This window comes from Crocodylus siamensis, chromosome 6, assembly GCF_052110815.1.
Source record: "Crocodylus siamensis isolate JL-2025a chromosome 6, ASM5211081v1, whole genome shotgun sequence".
Classification (NCBI taxonomy): domain Eukaryota; kingdom Metazoa; phylum Chordata; order Crocodylia; family Crocodylidae; genus Crocodylus; species Crocodylus siamensis.
Window position 1 is genome coordinate 10060532 of NC_143400.1, and position 23154 is coordinate 10083685.

The following is a 23154-nucleotide window of genomic DNA, read 5'->3' on the forward strand; positions in this document are numbered from 1 at the left end:
AGGGTCTTGCCTTCCACTCAAGGTCAGGCTGATCAGCACATTCTGGGTCAGGAAGGAATTTTACCACATAGTCAGATTGGCATGGACAGGGGTTCTTGCCTTCCTCTGTAGTCGGGGGTGTGGCCGTCCTCCTTGGACCTCCTAAGTGTACGGTGTCAATGTTTTATAGAAGCAGGACATTGCTGCCATGGTTCTTCTGCCTTACCTGGAGTAGGCTAGGGTGTTAGGTCTATGTTGTGTCAATGCTGAGGGTAGTTTTATGTAGAGTTTAGATTATGGTTGTATGGGATGGTTTTGATAGGGATGATCCTGCCTCTGGAGGCCCCTGCTGATGGAGCTGCAGGGAGCTGGGGGAGCCATCACCAGTTTGTGACAGTCTGGCCATTGGTTAAAAATTCCCTTCTTCATCCCAAATGCAGTGATTGGTCTGACCCAGAGTGGAGGACCCACACTTTAGAGCTTGATACCTCTGGTTTTTATTCCTATCAGAAGCACTGGCACACCCCAGTCAATACCCACAACCTTTGCAACAGCCAACACACAATACTTTTGAGGCAGGTAAAGACCTCACAACCCTGACATGCCTAGCAACAGGAAGACGGGGGGAAAAAAGTCCTTCCCAGCCACATGTGACATCCAGAAACTCAAAAGTATGGAAAATACCAAGGCCGGTGACCAGTGTCTCCACTCTATGATGGTGTGCCATTCACAGCATGAACAAGCTTATGATGGTCCTTTCATGGAGCACTGGTGAAGTCTTGCAGGCTGTGGCCTGGTGGCCTGCAAAGCCATGTACTCAAGGAGCTGACTAGCATCATAGCCCAGCTCCTGGCACAGATTTTCAAGAACTCTTGGTGCTCTGATGAAGTGCCTGAAGATTGGAAGAAGGTCAATGTGGTGCCTATCTTTAAGAAAGGGAGGAAAGTAGATCTGTCAAACTACAGGCCCATCAGCCTGACCTCTAGCCCAGGGAAGGTCTTAGAAAAGATTATCGAAGAGGCCATTATTAATGGACTGGCCATTGCCAACATCCTGAGGGATAGCTTGCATGGGTTTGTTGCGGGTAGGTCTTGCTTGACCAATCTTATTTCCTTTTACGACCAGGTGACCTATCACCTGGGCAAGGGAGAAGAGATTGATGTCATATATCTTGACTTCAAAAAAGCCTTTGATCTGGTATCCCATGATCACCTCTTGGCAAAACTGGCAAACTGCGGCATCGAATCCACCACGATCCACTGGCTGGGGAAATGGCTCCGTGGTCAGACCCAGACGGTGGTGGTTGATGGAAGTCAATTGCCATGGTGCCCTGTGTCCAGTGGGATCCCCCAAGAGTGTCCTTGGGCATATATTGTTCAATATCTTCATCAATGATGTGGACAATGGAGTCAGAAGTGGACTGGCCAAGTTCGCTGATGATACCAAACTCTGGGGTAAAGCATCCACACCTGAGGACAGGAGGGTGATCCAGGCTGACCATGACAGGCTCAGGAAATGGGCGGACAAGAATCTGATGGTATTTAACACCAAAGAATGCAAGGTTCTCCAGCTTGGGAAGAAAAACCTGCAGCATGCTTATAGGCTCGGCAGTGCCACGCTGGTTAGCACTACAGACAAAAGGGACTTGGGAGTCACAATTGACCACAAGATGAACATAAGCCTTCAATGTGATGCTGTAGCTAATAAAGTGAGCAAAATGCTGGCTTGCATCAACAGATGCTTCTCAAGCAAATCCCAGGATGTCATTCTCCCATTGTACTTGGCCTTGGTAAGGCCACAGCTGGAGTACTGCATCCAGTTTTGGGCTCCACAATTCAAAAAGGATGTGGAGAAGCTTGAGAGAGTCCAGAGGAGAGCCACATGCATGATCAGAGGTCAGGAAAACAGACCTTACGATGACAGGCTGAGAGCTATGGGGCTCTTTAGCCTGGAAAAGTGCAGGCTCAGGGGTGATCTGATGGCCACCTATAAGTTTATCGGGGTGACCACCAGGATCTGAGGGAACATCTGTTCACCAGAGCGCCCCAAGGGATGACAAGGTTGAATGGTTATAAACTACTGCAAGACCATTTCAGGCTGGACACAAGGAAGAACTTCTTTACTGTCCGAGACCCCAAGGTTTGGAACAGCCTGCCATCGGACGTGGTTCAAACACCTACATTGAACACATTCAAGAGCAAATTGGATGCTTATCTTGCTGGGATCCTATGACCTCAGCTGACTTCCTGCTTCTCAGGCACGGGGCTGGACTCGATGATCTTCCACAGTCCCTTCTAGCCCAAATGTCTATGAAATCTATGATGGGTGGTGTCTAGAATAAGCTCATCTGCTCATCAGCATTCTGGAACTCAAAGCCCTCCCCATGGTAGGCTAACCAGTCCCTCCCTCAATTTGTCTTAACAGCCAGGTATTACCAAATAACTCCAAGGTCATGCACTGTGACAACCATGGTGCCTGTGGTCTGGTACATTGGATAAAGCTGGTCTCTTAATCAGGGAAGAACCCAAGAGCAGAGTTGGGAGCAAAACCAGGGGTGAAGAAAGAATCCAGGGTCTGAGACCAAGACATTGTATGAAAATGGTTTCAGGGACCAGGACCCAGGGAACTTGCAGGGCTGGTGGAAGCTGGGAAGTAAGAGAAAGCAGGGCACAAGACCAAAATGTTATGCATAGCACCCATGAATGATATGTACCCTTGGAGGCTGGGAGAGCACAACAACTGCCTGCAGATGGTGGTGGTGGTCTTGGCAGGGGGGGCAGGGTGGCAGTGAGTGGGGGTGGCTGCAATGACATTGGTGGCAAGGGTGGGCTGAGCGGGGACCGCCACAGACAACCATGGCTATGTCAGCAGTGAGGGGGGTGGTGGTGAGTGGGGACTGACCACAGCTGCCAGCAGCTGTGTCCGCATCAAGAGGTGGGGTGGTGACCGCCCGCAGAAGCTGATGATGACTTTGGCAGTGGCCAATCTCAGGGGCGGCATGTGACCCCCTATACCCCTCCAAGTGTCACCTATCATTACACATTAACACCTGTGGAACTGCTAAGTTTTTTTATACCAGTGTAAGGTGTGATGATGTTGAAGTGTATCAGGAAGGGTTTCTACAAGTATATCACCAATAAGAGGAATATCAGGTAAAGTCTGGTTCCTTTGCTAAATGAAGTAGGTATCCTAGTGACAGATGAAGTAGAAGAGGCTGAAGAACTCATTGCATTTTTAATCTCAGCCTTCACAAGCAAGGACAGCTCTCAGATACTGCACCTGGCGGCAGAGTTTGGGGAACAGGTGAGCAACCAACAGTGTCAAAAGAACAGGTTAGGATCTATTTAGGAAAGCAGGACATATACAAGACCATGGAGTGAGGTGCAGTGCACCTGAGGGTGCCAAGGGAGTGGCCAATGTAATTGCAGTCACTGCCCATCATCTTTGAAAAAATAATGCAATTGGGAGAGGTCCCAGACAATTGCAAACAAACAAATGTAGTGCCCATTTTTTAAGAAAAAGAAGGAGGAAGATCTAGGGGACTACAGACCAGTCAGCCTCACCTCAGTCCCTGGAAAAATCATGCAGCAAGTCCTCAAGGAATCCATTTTTAAGCACTTGGAGGATGAGAAAGTGATTAGGATCGGTCAGCATTTGTTCGGATCGTTTGTTCACCAGAGCGCCCTAAGGGATGACGAGGTCGAACGGTCACAAATTCCTGCAAGACTGTTTCAGGCTGGACATAAGGAAGAATTTCTTTACTGTCCGAGCCCCCAAGGTCTGGAACAGTCTGCCAGCTGAGGTGGTTCAAGCACCTACATTGAAGACCTTCAAGAGTAAATTGGATGCTTATCTTGCTGGGATCCTATGACCCCAGCTGACTTCCTGCCCTTTGGGCAGGGGGCTGGACTCAATGATCTCCCGAGGTCCCTTCCAGCCCTAATGTCTATGAAATCTATGAAATCTATGAGCATGGATTCACAAAGAGCAAGTCATGCATCACCAACCTGATTACCTTCTATGATGAGATAGCTAGGCTCTGTAGATGTGGGAGACCAGTGGATGTGGTTGATTTTAGCAAGGCTTTTGATACAGTCTTCCACAATATTCTCACAAGCAAGCTGAGAAAGTATGGGTTGGAAGAATGGACTGTAAGGTGGATAGAAAACTGGTTTGATCTTCAGGGTTAGAGGGTAGCAGTCAATGGCTTGATGTCTAGATGGCAGCTGGTGTCAAGTGAAGCACCCGAGGGGTTGGTCTTGGAGCCAGTTTTGTTCTTTATCTTCATCAGTGACATGGAAAATGGGATGGGTTGCACCCACAGCAAGTTCACAGATTACACCAAGCTGGAGAGGGAGTAGTAGATACACTGGAGGGTTTGACTAGATTCAGAGAGACCTTGATAAAAAAAATTTGATGAGATTCAGTAAGGACAAGTGCAAATTCCTGCCCTTAGGATGGAACAATCTCATGCACTGGTACAGGCTGGGGGCTGGCTGGCTAAGCAGCAGCTCTGCAGAAAAGGACCTGAGGGCTACAGTGAACAATAAGCTGAACAGGAGCCAACAGTGTTCCTTTGATGTGAAGAAGGGTAACAGCATTAGTAGGTGTTGCCAGTAGATCAAGGGAAGTGATTCTTCCCCTGAATTCAGCACAGGTGAGGCCACATCTGGAGTACTGTGCTCAGCTTTGGGCCCACACTACAGAAATGGTGTGGACGAATTGGGGAGAGTCCAATGGACAGCAACAAAAATGGTTCGGGGGCTGAGGAACAAGACTTATGAGGAAAGACTGAGGGAACTGGGCTCATTTAGTATAGAGAAAAGGAGGCTGAGGGCTATTTAATAGCAGCCTTCAACTCCCTGAAGTGGGGCTCGAAAGAGGATGGAGCTGGACTGTTCTTAGTGGTGGCAGATGATAGAACAAGGAGCAATGGTTGCAGCAAGGGAAGTTTAGGTTAGATATTAGGAAGCATTTTCTCACTAGGAGGGTAGTCAAATACTGGAACAGATTACCTAGAGAGGTTGTAGACTCTCCATCCTTGGAGGTTTTTAAGAACTGGCTTGACAAAGCCCTGGCAGGAATTATCCAGTTGGAGCTGGTCCTGCTTTGAACAGGGGGTTAGAGAAGATGACCTCCTGAGGTCCTTTCCATCCCTAATTTTCTACAATTTTATGGGGCAGTTGGTGTAGGTACAGACCCCCACCACTAGCTGGTAGTATCACCAGGAATAGCCTGTTTGAGCAAAACTACCCAAGAATAGGTAAAGAACACACATCAAAGGTACCCAATGTAACCACCAATATTAGCTTTTAGACCGAAGTAAATTACGCTGGTGACAGGAGCAGGTTGGAGGCAAGCTCTTTTGAGATGTACCAGTGTTGGACGGTTGTTGTGTTGTTGCCCTGTACAGGAATTGGATGAGAGGTCGGGATTTTATAGGACCAATTCCTGCCCCAAGTTTGTGGATAAGGTGTTGGACAAGCTTTCAGGCACAACCTGCCCTTCTTGACAACCTCTGGCCTGTAGAATAGATCCAGCCCCTGAAGAGACTGGTTATGGCTGGGGGCAGTTCAGGGAAGCAGCAGCAGGCTCCAGCCCCAGGAGCAGGGAGGCAACCCCAGGATCCTTATTCTTGTTGCATCCAGCTCATTCTCTCTGCGGCAGCAAGTAAAGTATCCCCAGGGTCCTAGCACCTCCTAATTCTACTTACTGCCCTCCAAGCATCTGGTGATTGCTTGGGAGCTGTGGGGCTGTGTCCTGCAGCGGGGCCTACATCATTAGCAGTGGCCCAAAGGAGTAGAGCTCATACAGATGCTGAGTGGGAGCAAGTTTGCTCCCCATCAGCCACTTCAGAAGTGGACCCAGTCCTGTCTTTGCTCAGCTCCCAGCTCCCCCCAGGATGCAGGACCCAACCAATGTAGGGACTGTGGAGTTTTTCCTTCCCTGCTCTGTCAGGGGTGGTGGGGAGCCAGCCTTTCTGCCTGGTCCTTCATGTTAATGTCCTTGAGGAGAGGCTGGTGGGTGGGGCTGCCTGGAAGAGCATCTGTGATGTCCTTATCCATGCCCTGGTCACTCTGCTCTGGTTCTCTCCCCTGAAGGTTGCAGAGTTGCTGTCTCACAGGTGCCTGCTCTGAGGATCTTGCTGCCACTCTCAGCACCAGCCCCAGCCTGACAGAGCTGGACCTGAGTTTTAATAAAGATCTGGAGGACAGTGGCGTGCGGCTGCTGTGTGAGGGACTGAGACATGAGAGCTGCAAGCTGCAGACTCTGGGGTAAGGAGCATGTCACTTCCTCTGAGCACTCACAAGCGTCTCTAGAAAAAATGTTCAACAGGGGGAAATGTTCCTAATGTTTTGGATCGTGGATTAGGAAAGCTGACCACAGACATCTATGCCTCTACGTCTCTGTTGGGTAGGATGACCATAGTATTTTTAGCAAAACCTGGAACCGGGGGTATCGGTATCTGGGATGGGGGGGCACCATGAATGCACCCCCCCCCCCACCCTGTGCCTCTACATACACATGCATACATGCACATGCACCCATGCCTTTGGACAGGTGCAGGCAGCTGCTGTGGATATGACAGTGGTGCTGACCTGGACTTGGGACCAAAGTCAGAGCTGCAGCAGCCACTTCCTTCACTCCACCCCGCCCCACTCCACCTTCTTCTTGAATCCAAGACAAGGGGCTTCCTTCCCAATGAGGAATGGGGAAACCAATGGTATCTTCAATTAGAATTAGTATGGTAATTCCATTAATCTAAAACTTCCCTGGATGGTAGAGAACAAGGAAGCCTCCCTCAGTGGATGTGTTACACTGCTGAGACCCTTGTCTTAAGAGGAACCCCATGCTCCAACCTAGAGCCCTGGCTCCTACTTTCTTATTTTTTTGTGAACAGCTGTCCCAACCTCCTTCTCCCAACCTGACTTTACAACAGACACAAGGATCAGGTTGATGCCACTACTATGCTTGCAGCTAGGATGGATCCTGACCTTCCCAGCTGCAATCCAGGGGCTGCAGGAGCACAACAGCTTCAGTAGGGGAAACAGGCAGTAGGGGAAGGTGCTACTGCAGCCTGTGAGGAGGTGCTGTAGGACATGGCAAGGAGAGTTTAGATGATATTGCTTCCACGCGGAGATGATTAGTGAGACTGCATCTCCCATCCCCTCTGCACACAGAGAAGCCCCAGAGAAAGCAGCAGAACAGCCTGCGTGGGTAAGGGCTCAGCACCCAGGTAGGGGCTGCACAGTAGGACTATGCAAAATTTGTCTGGCTATTTCATTCCAACACTGTTTCAACCAATTTTGAGGTCAAAACAGCAAAATCAGAACAAGACAAAGGCTATCGAAATAGCCTTGAAACAAAATGGGACTGGTCAAAACGTTTCGAAAGTTGAAATGTTTTGACCATAGGCTGGGGATGGGAAGTTAGTCCAGCTGGGCTGACTTCCCATCCCCAGTGCAAGATCTGGCAGAGGGAAACTTGGCAGCTCAGCAGGGCTGCTTTCCCATCCCCCCCACGCTACATTGCGTCAATGTAACATGGGTGACAGGAAAGCAGCCCAGCTGGGTTCCCTTCCACCCTGGCTCAAAGTAGTGTAAAGCAGCCCAACTGGGCTGCCACCCACCCCCTGAGGGATCTAGCGCTGGAGATGGGAAGTCAGCCCAGCTGGGCTGACTCCACATCCCAAGTGAAATTCGAAACAGCTTTGAAACAGCCTTTCTGTTTTGATAGAACGGAATGGAACAGTTGTTTCGACTCAAAATGAAATTCGATACAAAATGCTGTTCCAACTCAAGGCAAAATGGAGTGGTGATGTTTCTCACAGCCCTACTACACAGTCCCACCTGCATGTGCTGTGCTCTGAACAGAGTGAGGTGGGCAGAAGGAAAAGACTTTAGACCAAAACCCAGTCTTTGTCCTCCCTTTTCTTTTCAGTGCAAAGCAGCTGGGGGTGGTGGGAGCAGGAGGCAGGGGTGGGAATGACAGAGATGCTGTGGGCTTCAGCAGGCACTGGGGTGGGGGATCTTATTAGCAAGGGCCGCACTTTTGTTCTCTGTGCAGAGCCTGTGACAGGGGGGCCTGCGCTGTGCTCGGGCTCTGAGAAACTGCTGCAGGACAAGGCCTGTCCCAGCAAAGCCCCCAGTGGTGTGTGGTGTCCCGGGGTCCATGGCTTCTACACGGTGGCACCCAGAGAGAGAAATTCATGCTTTTTTCTTTCTCATTTCCCCCCAAAGGTTGAGCCTTCACAAACTAAATTCAGAAACAAAGAAAGAGCTGGAGTCTGTGAAAGAAACAAAGCCTGGTCTGGTCATACAGGAACTGACAGAGCTTGTTTTTGATTAGTGATAAATCCTCCTGCACTGGCTACCCTATCACTACCTGGAGAAGGAGAGAGAGGAGGAGGAAGCACCTGCCACTTTTTGTATGGGCACCCATCACTGCCAGGGACTCCAGTAACAGCAGCAGCCACCTACAAGCTGGGTGAAGATGGTCAGATCCTGTGGGTTGAGAGGGACTCATGAGTAAGAGCTGGGTTTGCTCCGTGTTTGATCTGACCTTGTGGGGGACTTGGCTTCAAGTGGGGGCAGGAAGGAGTGACAGCCAGGCTGAGGGGCCCAGGCCTCAAGCATGTGGATCTTGGTCTCCTGAGGGGTCTGGTTACCTGTTTCTTTCTGCTTCTGTGGATGGAGAAGAAGCCCCCGAACCCCTTTTTGAGCCCATGGGGAGCTTCCAGTCTGTCACATAGCTGTCACTGGGATTTACATATCTCTGGCATGTTTGCCTTCACAACCACAGAAGAGGGATCTCTGTCCCCACCATTGCATTTTCCCTGGTGTATGTTCGTGCCCGTTTTGTTGGAATCCAATAAAGATCCCGCATCCAGAAACTGCCTTGCACTTTGGGGGTCTGATCCTTGCTGCAGTCTGTGCCCTTTTTTAAGATTTTCCCCATTCCCAAGGCAAAGGGGAGTCTACAGGGATGTTCCCAAGGAAGTTTCCATGGTCCCAGTTTCTGATCCATTGTGGTCATGTGTGTGCAGACAAAGTGACAGTTCAGACAGACAGAAGATGATGAATTCTTTCCTTCTCTGGATCCTCAGGGCATTTTCAGAAAGACAGTGTTGGAGGCCAGAAGGGGCCATGAGCACCCAGTGAGGGTGTGGAAAATAAAGGTCCAAGCCAGGCCTAAGCAGGACGGTCTCATCTGAAGAGTTAGACCAGTGCCTGGGGCCCAGGGCTCCAATGACAAACTTCCTTTGTGACCCCTATGGCTAATTGCCCAGACTCTGTAGACTGCAATTCTCCACCTAGAAACTGAAGATGACAGCAGGGGAACAGGAAAGAAAAAGACACAAGTATGAGAGTTGCTCAGGCACTGTGGTGGTGGTGATAAGTGTGTTACAACTATTGTGAAAGGGAACTGATCACCTGGGCATTTCTGCAACCCCAAATCAGAGCCCCATGTACCCAGAGAAATGCTGCTAGTTCTGTAATAGTGAATACGCAACAAAGTTAGCAACACAAGGGACCGCTTGTGGTACAACACACCTACATCACAGATCAGTTAAAATATAAACATACTTTAGAGAAAGGGTTGGGATGAGACCCAGAGGGTTCATATTTGAGGGCAGGTTTGGCTTGAGCAGGAGGATTGACCTTTCTCTTGCACTTCAGATGGGATAGAGATCTGTATCCACTGACCTGGGAATGCCATGTCAAGCCTGACACTTTGGATCTGTTAATTTCACTTAGAAGATGAGAGTCTGTGTGTTCAAGCAGTAAATGAGTTGCTAAATGCATTTGCAGTTGTAACAAAATTAGGACTTTGGTGGATGGAGTTTCTCCAGGCCTTTTAAGTAGTACGTAGTAGTATGTGCACATGCTCTGCTATTGTTTAAGTTCTCCATGGAGATAATACAAGCAATTTGCCATCCCAGAGCTAGTGCAGATAAAAGTGTAGTTTGGTACCCTCTCATGAGGCAGCTTCCCCATGCGTAATGATGTGCCCCTTGAAGTGTTTGCTGGCTCCGCTCCTGATATCCACTCCACTTAATGCATGCCCCCAGCCCCCTCCCACCCACAGCACGTGCAAAGATGCCCCTTATGCCTTCTTTGAGTCACCACAAAAGTTTACCTGAACTCTCTCTCTGTCTGTACTGGATATATATGTTTTGGTTTGGCTTCACATTATCCTGACTGGATTTGGGAAAGAAATAATATTAACCTGTTTATTTCTTCCAGTTTGTAGTTCCTACTTTGAGCCACTGTGGAGTCATTGTTGTTCCCCTATTCCCTTTTCCCTGCTGTTGATGTTAAATAAATCTGTGTTTTGTTTCACATCTGTATCAAAACTAATCCTGGTCTCTAAAATAAAACCAAGATGGACACATGCTCTGGCACTGCCAGTTGTTCAGTGTTGATCATGTTAGCTCACACTGAAAAGCCATTGTACACCCCTTTCCAAACCAGACATTGGGGCTCCAACCTCATCCCAAACATGGGTGAAATGCTAGAACTCACAATCCACTGATTGGGGGTCTCAGCCCTGGGACAGCATGGTAGACTTGATCTGCCACTGGTGGGTTCCAGCAATGGGGATGACACCCAGTCCTGAGCTTGGCTCCCCATGCCTCCCTTCACTGGATGTCAGTGACAGAAACCCATCTCACCAGAGCTCCTCATGAAGCATGTGGGCAGAGACCATCACAAGCATTATCATGTGATTCCTCAGAACAGGTAATAACTTTTCATAGAATCATAAAAAATTAGTGTGAAAAGGGACCTCACATGGAGTCCAATCCCCTGCTCAAAGCAGGACCAGCCCCAGCTACATCATCCCAGCCAAGGCTTTGTTTAGCTGGGTCTTAAAACCCTCCAAGGATGAAGATGCCACCACCTTTCTGGGTAAATTGTTTCAGTGCTTTACTGCCCTCCCCGTGCAAAAATTCTTCTTAATATCTAACATAAAAATCCCTTGTTGCAACTTGAGACCATTGCTCTTTGTTCTGGCCTCTGCCACTTGAGAACAGTCCAGCTCCATCTGCTTTTGAACCCCACCTCCAGTAGCTGAAGCCTGCTATTAAATCCCCTCTCAGTCTCATCTTCTCTGGACTAAATAAGCCCAGTTCCCTCAGCCTGTCCTCATAAGTCATGTGCCCCAGCCCCCTCACAATTTCTCTTGCCCTCCATTAGATTGAATAGATTTCATAGACATTAGTGCTGGATGGCCACGATGTGATGGGGAGCTCGGGACCGGGTTTCTGCCTTGATCCGGCGGAATCTTCAGAGCCGCCTCAGAGATCCAGCCATAGGGTATAATCGGGAATCAATGAGATATCTATAACTTTGTTGTTTACTGTCCAATTTGGATGAAACTTTCAGGGATGGTAGGCCATAGGGTATAATGGGGAATCAATGAAATGTCTATAACTTTGTTGTTTACTGTCTAATTTGGATGAATCTTTCAAAGTTTCAAGAAGACCGGTGAAGGGGGTTGGGGGAAACCGCACCCCAAATTCGTGAAAGCCAAACATGTCACGGGTGTGTGTTACACCATATGGGAATCAAAACTGCCGGGGTGGCAGCTCCTACTGAGGCCACAAACCCTGCCAAGTGTCAAGGAGATTGGTGCAGGATTTTGTGGGGAACTGCACCTCAAGCTGCGGACAAGCAAAACTGGTGCCATGGGTGACCCTGTGTATGCTAAGGCGCAGCAGGGTGACAGCTGCAGGGATGGTGGCCCCTGCTGTGATGCCTGCCAGTTGTGGAGGAGATCGGTGCAGGGGGGTCCTGGGGCCCTGCACCCCGAGCTGCTGACAGGCAAAACTCGTGCCAAGACTGTGTCTGTCTGAGGGCAGTTGATTGTATTGAGTCTTTCCTCTCCTTCGCCTGGGTTTGTAGGTGCTCACTGATGCTCGTTAAGCCATTGTGTAGTACCTAGGTCCTGTGTATTGAGCTGGTCTCCGAGTCCCTGGTCCCTGAGTGAATCATGATTGATTGGTTGGTAACTGGGAACAGAACAGCTTAGCAGCCGGGCCTGCAGCCATGTCTCCCCCTCCTGCCCCAGGACAGACACAGTCAGTCCCACAGCACCCATGGCACCAGTTTTGCTTGTCCACAGCTTGAGGGGCAGTTCCCTACAAAACCCTGTACCAATCTCCTTGAAACTTGGCAGACTTTGTGGCCTCAGTAGGAGCTACCAGCCCTGCAGTTTTCACCCTGCTATGTCATAATGCCTAGACGTGACATCAGTTTTGCTTTCAAGAATTTGGAGTGCCTTTCCCCCAAAACCCTGGGCAACACTCACACGCTCGGCCTGTGCGAATAGGGAACTATTCAATTCGGGTTTGGATTAAGCTGATTCAGATGCCAGCGGTTTGATTCATAGTTTCATAGTAGTTTGGGGTCAGAAGGGACCTGAACAGATCATCTAGTCTGACCCCCCGCCACTAGTAGGAGTACACGCTGTGATCACACGACCCCAGACTTTGGTTTCCCGCTTCAGCCATATCGGCTCTGAAGCTTCGAAGCTGATTCGGCGATTCGGCCATAGGGTATAATCGGGAATCAATGACATCTCTATAACTTTGTTGCTTTTTGTCTGATTCGGATGACATTTGCAGGTATGGTAGATTCTGCTGAGAGCATGAAGCCTGCCAAGTTTCAAGGCAATATATACAGGGGTTTTGGGGAAACCACACCCCAAATTCTTGAAAGCAAAACTCATGTCATGTGTATGTGTTATGCCACAGTGGGGTGAAAACTTCAGTGGTGGTGGCTCCTGGTAAGGCCACAAAGCCTGCCAAGTTTCAAGGAGATAGGTGCAGGAGTTTGGGGGAAACTGCACCTCAAGCTGCTGGCAGGCAAAACTCGTGACATAAATGACTGCATGTGTTAAGGTGCAGCGGGCTGAAAACTGCAGACATGCTAGCCCCTGCAGAGGCCATAAAGCCTGCAAAGTTTCAAGGAGATAGGTGCAGGGGCTTGGGGGAAATTACCTCAAGATGCAGACAAGAAAACCTCGTGCCATGGGTGACACTGGGTGCGTTAAGGCGCAGCGGGGTGAAAGCTGCAGGGATGGTGGCCCCTGCTGCGCCCACAAAGCCTGCCTGGTTTCTGGGGCCCTGCACCTCGAGCTGCTGACAGACCAAACTTGTGACATGGGTGCTTGTGCTGGTCTGTCCGGTCCTTGTCCCTGCTCTGCTCCAGCTGCTGGACCCACCCAAGCTGGGGCAGGGATGGAGGGAGCACGGGACTGAGGCTGCGAGCCATGTTGGGTGCCTTCAGGGTGCATTGATGTGTGTGTGTTATTGCTGAGTTGGGCTGTTGTGCGAGTCTCAGGGTTGTGTAAGCATCTGGGCTTGTGTTCTGTGATTGTCACACCAGTTTCCTGCAAGCTGCTTGAGGTGAGCGCAGCGGCGGTGTACTGGGGCTCGCCTGCATCCGGTCAGGACATGAGGAGGCTTCCCGGAGGTCGCAGGCAGTGCCAGGACCAGCTGTTGTCCACCAGGAGTTGTTACCTGAGCCAGCGGGGGGAACGTGTCGCCTGCCCGACTGCAGCGCGACCGCCCAGAGCAAAGGGAGTTGCGGGCCGGGGTGGGCTCCCAGGGGAGCGCGGCTTGCTGGACCCCGGCGCTGGCTGCGGCTGCGGCGCCTGGCGCTACACTTGCAACGGAGCTGGCCCCCCAGGGAGACTGGGTACTTGCTTTCTGGTTAGTTCGTTGCTGTTTTCACTGTTCGCTTGTTCACCTGTACGTGTTGTTCCCTCGCATGTTAGTTATTTGTTCTCTTTAATTATAGTCTTCTTCTTTGAGGTAAAAAAAACTCTCTCTCGGTTCGTTTCTTTGGAGGCTCAATGAATATTAATGATCCTTCAGGCACACATTGTTGGTGATACAAAAGGGTATATATTTGCAAATAGGGTCAGAGAGAGAAGACAAAAGATCAAAACCCTCTGCCCCCGGGAGCAATCATTAGCAGGCTTTTATCCCCTCTCTTCTGGCACGTGTACAGAAACAGGAACTCTTACAACTCATTTCCGGTTCATATAAACATATATGTAAACATGTCGCTTCATACGTCCCGTGTGCATTATAATTAACTACTTAAGTATGCGGGGCGGATAGGCTTAATATGTATTAGGTTATTGCGCGTGCTTAGAAGGGACCTAAGGTTACTCAAGGTTCAACCTGAAGGCTAAAATGGCAATTATTTTTATCTTAGCCTAAGAAATGTGGGAGCCATGAAAGAAAGTGTGATTTAGTGTAACAAAGAGATAGTAAATTTGCAGAACAAAGAGAGAGTGATACCTTAGTACAAAGAGCCTTTGGTAGTTTTCCCTTCAATTTCCAACCCCCCCTTCCCTCTCCCATTAAGGAGACAAGGAGGGCTAGCAGCTGTGTTTTTTCTAAATCTGCTATTGATAATGCATTTTTAATAATATTTCTAACATCTTTATACTCTAATTAAGGGCCTGATTTCTTTCTTTCGAGCGGCTGGAGCTGGGCACTGAACTAATAACCTGACAAGAGTTTAGCTACCCATTATTTTTCACAGAGGCTTGTTATTAGCTGAAGTAATTTGGATAGTTAATTGTCTGTTTTGCGTAATGGCCCCTAATGCTGTGCGCCCTAGGTCAGGAGAGCTGCTGCCCAAGAGGAGGGCTCCCCTCGCCTGAGGATGAAGGAGCAAGTGTCCGGGGAAACACCACAGGCCTCTTTTTTTTGGGCGGGGGGGGAGTTTTGGTGGGCTCTGGGAAGGGGATACTAGGAGTTGGGGGAGGTTTTATGTCCACCCCAGAGAAGCCCTGGCAGGGCTGATTATGCCCAAAGAGACTGAGATCTGTCTGTGGGGACACCAGGGGCCCAGGGATGTGGCCTGTTTTGAAAGTCCGGTGTGGGTTTTGGTGCGAGACACCTGGGAGGGGCCAGAGCCCAGACTGGCCAGAGCCGGGACAAACAGGAGAACTAAGGCTGGGCCTGGCGGGGCTGGCCGTGTACCGAATGAGGAAAAGGATGGGGGGAAGTGGTGTGGGGGGCAAAGCCTTGCATGGCTCTGATAGACTTGGAGCTGGGGACAGGATAGGGAGGCACGGTTTCATAGTTTCATAGTTGGTCAGGTCAGAAGGGACCTGAGCAGATCTTTGAGTCCGACCCCCTGCCATGGCAGGAGAGTACTGGGGTCAAACGACCCCAGCAAGGTGTACATCTAACCTCCTCTTAAACACCCCCAGGGTAGGAGCCTGCACCACTTCTCTTGGAAGCTGGTTCCAGACCCTAGCCGCCCTGACCGTGAAGTCGTGCCTCCTGATATCTAGTCTGAATCTCCCCTCTGCCAGCTTGTGACCATTATTCCTGGTCACTCCTGGCAGTGCTCGGGGGAACAGGACTCCCCAGTGCCTGCTGGTCCCCTCTGACTGGTTTGTAACAGCCTTCTCTTCTGGAGGCTGAACAGGTTCAGGTCCCGTAGCCTCTCCTGGTAGGACCTGCCCTGCTGCCCCCCAATCACACGATCACGTTGTTACTCTTGCTGTGGTCGCCTCCCTTCCCTGCCCTGTGGGTGCCCACTGGTGCCCCGCCACCGCCACGGGCCTTTCCTGGGCTGGGAGTGGTGGCACAATCATGCTCCTCTCGCTCTCGTGTGCCTGGAGCTCCTGGCCCAGCTCTAGTCCAGTTAATTCCCCGGGGGGGAGCAGGGAAGGTAGCAGGGCTGGTGTCTCTGCTCCCTGACACCTGATGTGGGGACAGGAGAGAAGGTCCCGAGGCAGTGGCGGGGGGCTGGGCAAGGCAGCAGGTGGCAGCTGGGCAGACTGAGGTTGCTGGGCTGGGTGCAAAGTTAAGATCAGTGACAATCAGCAGGTCTCTGGGGCAGAGACGGGTCTGGCAGGGCTGGACCTAGAAGGACACTGATCATGGCCGGGGGCTGTGCCACTTGCAGGACAAAGGGGGCCAATCTCCCAGCTCCTGGCCTGCTTTGGAGGGAGCCCCAGTGGGGAAAGGTGGGGGCAGTGCCCAGGTGGAGCACCACGGGGCCCTTGCTGCAGAGCCATGGGGAAGTGGGGGCTGGGAAAGGCAAGGGGAAAGGAGCTCACACCTGAGACCATTGCTTGCTGGGGCCCTTTGTCCCATTATTGGTCTGTCTGTGCCCTTGTTCCCCATCCCGTGCTGTAGGTGCTAGATCCCACTTCCCCCCCCGAGCGGGAGGCAGAACCCAGGAGTGCTGGGGGGTGCCCCGTGTCTGTCCCAGGCAGCTGCCGCCTGTTGCTACAGGAGGTGGAAACACGCTGATGTCCTAAAGGCCAGGAGGGGCCCACAGTGACCACTCTGCTTTACTAAATCCTGCTTGTTCCTCACTACTTTTTTTCACTTTTTCTTTCTGGAGAGAGCGGGAGCAATTCCTTCTGGTGCAGGGACCCTAGGGCCGGGGTGGGGACTATTTCCCATGTTGGAGGGATTGGGGGTGGGGTAAGGGACTATTTTCCATGGTGGAAGGATTTGCAGTACCAGCCTGGCAGCACTCTGTGTGATGTCACAGCGGTGGCAGCTGTGTAAGTCTGACGTCAGGCAGGAGGCACCTGGAGACCAGCTGGATGAGCTGTAGGAGGCATCAACACACTCTGCGCTGCCTCGTGCCTTTGGGACGGTGAGGGTACAGGTGGGCGCACAGCCCTGGGGAGCTCATGTGGGGCTGGGGTCTCTGGGCTTGTTCCTTTCCAGCCCCATGGCCCCAGTTCGGCACAAGGCAACCCATGGGGTGTGAGTCTGTGGGGCAGCCTCTGGTCCCAGTTGCAGTCCATGGGCAGCTCCCTCTGTGCTGGGACAGCATCAGGACACACACGCGCACCTTTCCCCTCCTGGCTGGCTCCGGGTGGGGACAGGGATGGGGTGAGGGGAATTCCCTTCCCGTGGTTCGTGGTGGGGCAGCTCGTGCCCTCTGTAGCTGTAAGGCCCCCTCTCCACAGCTGCTGCCTGAGCTGGGCTGATGTTTCCTCCATGGAACTGAACTGCTTGGGATCAGCTGCTTTTCCATCGCACTGAACCACCACGAATCAGCTGCTGCGTGTGGGTGCGGGATGCAGGAGCCCCCCAGGCTCCCAGCCCAGCACCGTTCCCTGAGGAGCCTGGGCACAATGTGGGCTTGGGCCCTGTTTGGGCAGTGGGGCTGACTGCGTGGCAGGAGGGGACCCCAGCTCTGTCTGGACAGGCTGCGGCTCACAGCAGGATCCATCCCAACCTGCTCTGACACCGTTCCCATGGGGCAGAGTGGGATGGTGCACCTGGTTCCCAGTGGCTTGTCCAGTGGGAGGTTGCTGGTGGCAGATCTGCATCCCTGCTCTGCTCCTGGCACTGCTGCTTGCAAAGCCGCGGGTGGCGGAAGTCCCTGCCAGTGACAGCAGAAGCTAGTAGGGAGGCTCAGACCCCCCCATAACTGCTTACAGTGCTTGGCTGCACTGTGACATAGGGCCATCTCAAGGCTGGTCCAATGATTGGTCCACCTACCTGTCTAGGGCAGTCCGCCCACCTGACTTCTCCTGCCACACCTTCGATGTCACTGAGAAGTTGTTTCTAGGTGGGAGGCTGCCCATTTAATGCCCTGATGCCAAAGGCTCTGTACCATCCCTACACCATGTCCCATGGCTCACAGATGGTATCGCTACATGGCTCTGGCCCCACACTGGGTCCCACTGTATTCCCTACTGATGTTCAGACCCCTGCTTGGATCCCTTCAACTCAGGTGGCCTAACTGCCACCATGATCGTGCAAAACTCCCTACACTCCTTTCCCTCTCAGCAGTGGCCCCCTCAGTGACCTTTGACTTTGCAGGCCCTGGCCTTGCCTCTAGGCCAGTTGGGACTTCAGGCCTCTAGCTTCTAGCCATTCCTCATGGTAGGCATCCTTGACCTTTGACCACCATGGTCCTGGCCCCAGCATGGGCAGTAGAGGTTCTCTAGCTAGGTTTTTGAGCACCTAGCCCTCTCTCCCATATAAGTCCGATTGCTTGGGCCCCTCCAAATACTGTCCCCACTCTCTGAGCTTGTGGGCCACATAGTTACTCTCTGGACTCCTCCTAGGCCTATTCTTCCACCCTACCAGGCCTTTCCGCCTCACTGGGGCCACTACTCTGCCCCCTCACTGGGGCGCCTGGACCTGATGCCCCTTTGGCCTCAGATATCTGATGACATGCCTGTCCCATCAATGGGGTAACCCAAAAAGTCATGGGGGCTGAAACTATATGGCACCCTATCCTCAGCTTTCACTGGGCAGGCTCAGGAGTGGCATTTCTTGGAGACTACTCTGGCACAGGCAACCCCACCACATCATCCAACCCCAACAGAGTGTAATTTTAGGTCATTCCCCAGAACCAGGAACCTCCTCTGTCCCCATCATCCCCTTAACCTCCAGTTGTTCTGGAAGCAACAGCTCTCCAGCTCAGTGATGTTCATCCTTCAGCTCCCTGCAGCAACTGGCTGGATCTGCTCTCAGAGCTTGTCTTATACTCTGACTGCCTAGCTCTACACCAATCAGGCAGCCTCCTGGATGCCATGTGACTACCTGATTGGGTCTGCTGGTTGAGCAGGCTGATCTACAGGTTGCTCAAGCCCTTAAAGTGGCAGGCACCAAGAACCAGGTTCTGCTCAGTCAGGAAAGAAAAGTGGGGATGTGTAGAGGGGATGTGGAAGTCACCATCCAGTGCAGGGTGTCAAAGGCCTGCAGCAAGGCAGCAGTCCCAGACTTCAGGAGGGCTGATTTCAATGAGTTAAGGAGATTAGTTGGGGAGGCACTGAGGTCCCAGAGGAGAGGGGAGTTGAGTTGGGAGTCCAAGAAGAGTGGTCATTCCTTAAGAAGATGATCCTCCAAACCCAAAGGGTGACAGTCCCAACGCGGATCAAAGGGGGCAAGAGTGATCAGAAGCCCCCGAGGCTCACCATAGGCATCCAGGAATGTCTCAAAACTAAAAAGGAGGCATACATCCAATGGAAGGGAGGAACCATCACCAAGGAGGACTATATCTCCATTGCTCAAGATTGTAGCAGGGCTGTTAGGAAGGCTGAAGTGGAGACAGAACTGGAACTAGCGACCTGGATCAAAGATAACAAGAAGTCCTTTTTTAAATACATTGGGAGTAAAAAGAAGGTACTGAGTAATGTGGGGCCTCTGCAGGACACGCTTGGAAATCTGGTGGTCACACCAGATGACAAAGCTGACCTCTTTAACAAATTCTTTGCTTCCATTTTTCTGAGCAGGGACTGGGACATCCCCACCAATGGGATTCTGGATGGACCCAGGGGATGCACAGCCAGGCCTAGGGTCAGTGAGGACCTAGTCAGGGAACGTCTGGAGCAACTGGACGTGTTCAAATCAGTAGGTCCGGATGACCTCGACCCCAGGGTGCTGAGGGAATTGGCAGAGGTCATTGTGAGACCCCTGGCACAGCTTTATGAGTACTTGTAGTGCTCTGGCAAGGTGCCAGAGGACTGGAAAAGGACTAATGTGGTCGCCATTATCAAAAAATGGGAGGAAGGAGGACCCAGGAAACTATCGGGCTGTTAGCCTTACCTCGGTCCTGGGAAAGCTCTTTGAGAAAAGTATCCAGGAGCACATCTGCAAGGGACCAGCAGGGGACATTATGCTTAGGGGCAATTAACGTGGGTTCATTAGAGGCAGGTCCTGTCAGACCAACCTGGTGGCCTTCTTCGACCAGGTCACAAAATCCTTGGATGCAGGTGATGCAATGGATGTAGTCTTTCTGGACTTTAGGAAGGCCTTCAACACTATCTCTCACCCCATTCTCATTAAAAAATTAGGCAACTGTGGTGTTGATGCCTACACAGACAGATGGATCACAAATTGGCTGGAGGGCCACACCCAGAGAGTGGTGGTGGATGGGTCACTTTCGACCTGGAGGGATGTGGGCAGTGGGGTCTCCCAGGGCTCAGTCCTCGGGTCCGCACCGTTCAACATCTTCATCAGCGACTTGGACGAGGGGGTGAAAAGCACCTTGTTCAAATTCAGAGATGACACTAAGATGTGGGGAGAAGTGGGCACGCTAGAAGAGAGGGACAGGCTACAACTAGAACTGGACAGGTTACGGGGTGGGTGGATGAGAATAGGATGGGTTTCAATACTAACAAGGTCCAAGGAGGTGATGCTCCCCCTCTGTGTGGCATTGGTCAGGCCGCAGTTGGTGTGCTGTGTTCAGTTCTGGGCGCCGCACTTCAAGAGGGATGTGGACAGCATTGAGAGGGTCCAAAGTAGGGCTACTTGCATAAACAGGAGGCAGGAGGGCAGGCCCTATGAGGAGACGCTGCAGGACCTGAACCTCTCAGCATCCACAAAAGAAGGCTGAGAGGGGATTTGCTGGCTGTCTATAAACTAGCCAAGAGAGACCAGCAGGCAATGGGGTAGTCCGTGTTCTCCCGAGCACTACCAAGAGTAGCAAGGAATAATGGCCATAAGTTGACTGAAAGCAGGTTCAAGCAAGACAACAGGTGGCACGACTTCATGGTCAGGGCGGCTAGGATCTGGAACCAACTTCCAAGGGAAGTGGTGCTCACTCCTGCCCTGGGGGTCTTCAAAAGGAGGCTAGATAATCACCTAGCCAGGGCCGTTTGACCCCAGCACGCTTTTCTGCTCATGGCAGGGGATTGTATTTGAACATCTGCTCAGGTCCCTTCTGACCCTACCAACTATGAAACTATCCCCTCCTTTACAGGGCTGCCTGTGGGTTAGGCTGCTGAGTGTTTGATGGGCTATGTGTGTTTTAGGTGCACGCTCTGAGCAACTGGGAATGCTGCTAGCTGAGTAATTCCTGCCTGTGCCTGACAAGAGCCTTAATGAGGGGGTGGAGCCAGGCCCAGCACATTATAAAAAGAGACTCTCGAGCAACCATGGAGTGAGGGAACCAGGGAAGCCAATAGGCCAGTTCCTCAATCAGTTTGATACCCTCCTTTTTACAAGCCTTCAAAGTAAACTCTTTCTTTCATAAAGAGTAGCAAACCAGCAAATATTTAGTGTAAGTAGCTATAATTCAGCAGTGAGACCAGTACTTGGGCCCCTTACTTAACTAGAGTCCCAGCTGAGGCAGGAGGGAGGGTGTTCACTAGAGGGTTGCCTGGAAACTCTCTCTCATCCTCCTTCAGCCTCCTGTAAACTTGGTAAGTGGAAGCAGTAAAAAGGGAACCTTTCGGGACCAAGGAGCAGTGAACAGGCCAGCTTACAGGGGAGTTAGTTAGGGAAGGTGCTTGGAGAGATGGGCAGGAAGAGAAAGGCAGCAGATTTAAAGTCCCAGATAAATGGGTGGAAGATGTTGCATTGCCAGAGCCACTGCAGCTCTTCCTCTGTTTGTACTCATGAAGTGTCTATCCACACCTCCTTGCAGCCACAGGAGGAAGAGCACATTCTAGTGCTGGAAGAAGCCATGCCAGGCATCCCCAATTTTGGATAGAATTAAGACCACTGCCACCAAAAGGAAGCAAAGACTGTTGGTGGATGGGGTCTCCATTCTGCAGAAGACAGAGGCATCCATCTGCCAACCTGAGCTGTTGTATCAGAAGGTCTACTGCTTGCCCAGAGCATGGATCTGAGATGCCACAGAGGGATAAGTGAGGTTCATCCATCCCTCTGACTACTACCTCAGGCTGCTCATCCATGTGAGCCCCAATGAGACTGCCGGGGTGACCCTAAGCAGATCAAATGTGACTACATGGCTCTGGGTTCAAGCATGAATAGGGTCAGGAAGTCAGGTGGTGTTCTCCTCAAACCTTTCAGTCAAGGGAAAGGACACAGGCAGATCCTGCAGACCAATGTATGGCTACATGGATGGTGTCACCAGCAGGGCTTTTGCTTCTTCAGCCATGGGATGCTGTTCCAAGAAGCACTGCTAGGAAGAGACAGGATCCACCTAATGAAGAAAAGGAAGAGCATCTTCACAGACAGGCTTGCCAACCTACTGAGGAGGGCTTTAAACTAGGTTAACTGGGGGATGGAGAGAAAATCCCTGAGGTAAGTGGGGAAGTGGGTGGCCTTGAAGAAGCACAAGAAGGAGGGAGCAACAGGGGAGGCCTTCTCATTCTTCCTGAGAAAGTAGAACCAAAGGGTAGCTATCTCAGGTGCATGTACACGAGTGCACAGAGCCTGGGAAACAATCTTGAAGAACTGGAAATCCCTGCACAGTCAAGAAACCGTGATGTGATTGGAGTAAGAGACTTGGTGGGAGCTCATATGACTGGAGCACTGTCATGGATGGGTACAAACTGTTCAGGAAGGACAGGCAAGGGAGAAGAGGAAGAGGAGTTGCACTTTATGTAAAAGAGCTGTATGATTGCTCAGAGCTCCACTATGAAACTGAAGATAGGCCTGTTGAAAGTCTCTGGGTTAGGATCTGAGGGAAGAGCAACAAGGGTGATGCCATGATGTGCATTTGCAAGAGACCACCAGACCAGGAGGATGAGGTTTTCTTCAAACACCTAGCAGAAGTTTCCCAATCACAGGCCCTGGTTCTAACCAGGGACTTCAATCACCCTGACATCTGCTGGGAGGGCAATACAGCAGTGCACAAGCAATCCATGAAGTTTTTGGAGAGTGTTGGGGCCAGTTTCCTGGTGCAAGTGTTAAAGAGGTCAACTAGGGGCCATGCTCTTCTTGGCCGTAGCAACCACAAAATGATTGAGTTCAAGATCCTGAGGAAAGGATGAGGATTTGGGAAGCGGAGTAAGGACCCTGGACTTCACAAAAGCAGACTTTGACACAGTCAAGGAAGTGATGGGCAGGACCCCCTGGGAGGCCAGTCTGAGGGGCAGAGGAGTCCAGGACAGCTGGTTGTATTTTAAAGAAACCCTACTGAAGGTGCAGGAACAGACTGTCATCATGTGCAGGAAGAATACTGAATGTGGCAAGCAACCATCTTGGCTTAGCAGAGAACTCTTCAGTGACTAAAATATAAAAAAGCTTACAAGAAGTGGAAGCTTGGACAGATGACTAGGGAGCAGTACAAGGATACTGCTCAGGCATGTAGGGATGGAATCAGGAAGGCCGAACTGCAATTGGAGTTGCAGCTAGCAAAGGATGGGAAGGGTAACAAAAAGGTTTTTTACAAGTGTACAGACTGGCAGCTTGGAAAGCAGCATCTGGCTGGTATGTCTCTTGCAGGGGAAGAGGCATAGGGGAAGGAA

The 23154-nt window shown here is 51.3% G+C and overlaps 1 protein-coding gene across 1 annotated transcript in view; it reads left to right on the forward strand.

The window, feature by feature from the left end:
• The window catches only part of LOC149860946 (NACHT, LRR and PYD domains-containing protein 12-like), a 39327-nt gene extending 28965 nt beyond the window's left edge, over window positions 1-10362 (forward strand). The window contains exons 10-11 of the mRNA XM_090053617.1: window positions 6081-6254; window positions 8220-10362. Of these exons, the coding sequence (XP_089909743.1) occupies window positions 6081-6254; window positions 8220-8328 (283 nt within the window). The 3' untranslated portion in view covers window positions 8329-10362. The remainder of the gene's footprint in view (window positions 1-6080; window positions 6255-8219) is intronic.
• Window positions 10363-23154: the final 12792 nt, after the last annotated feature.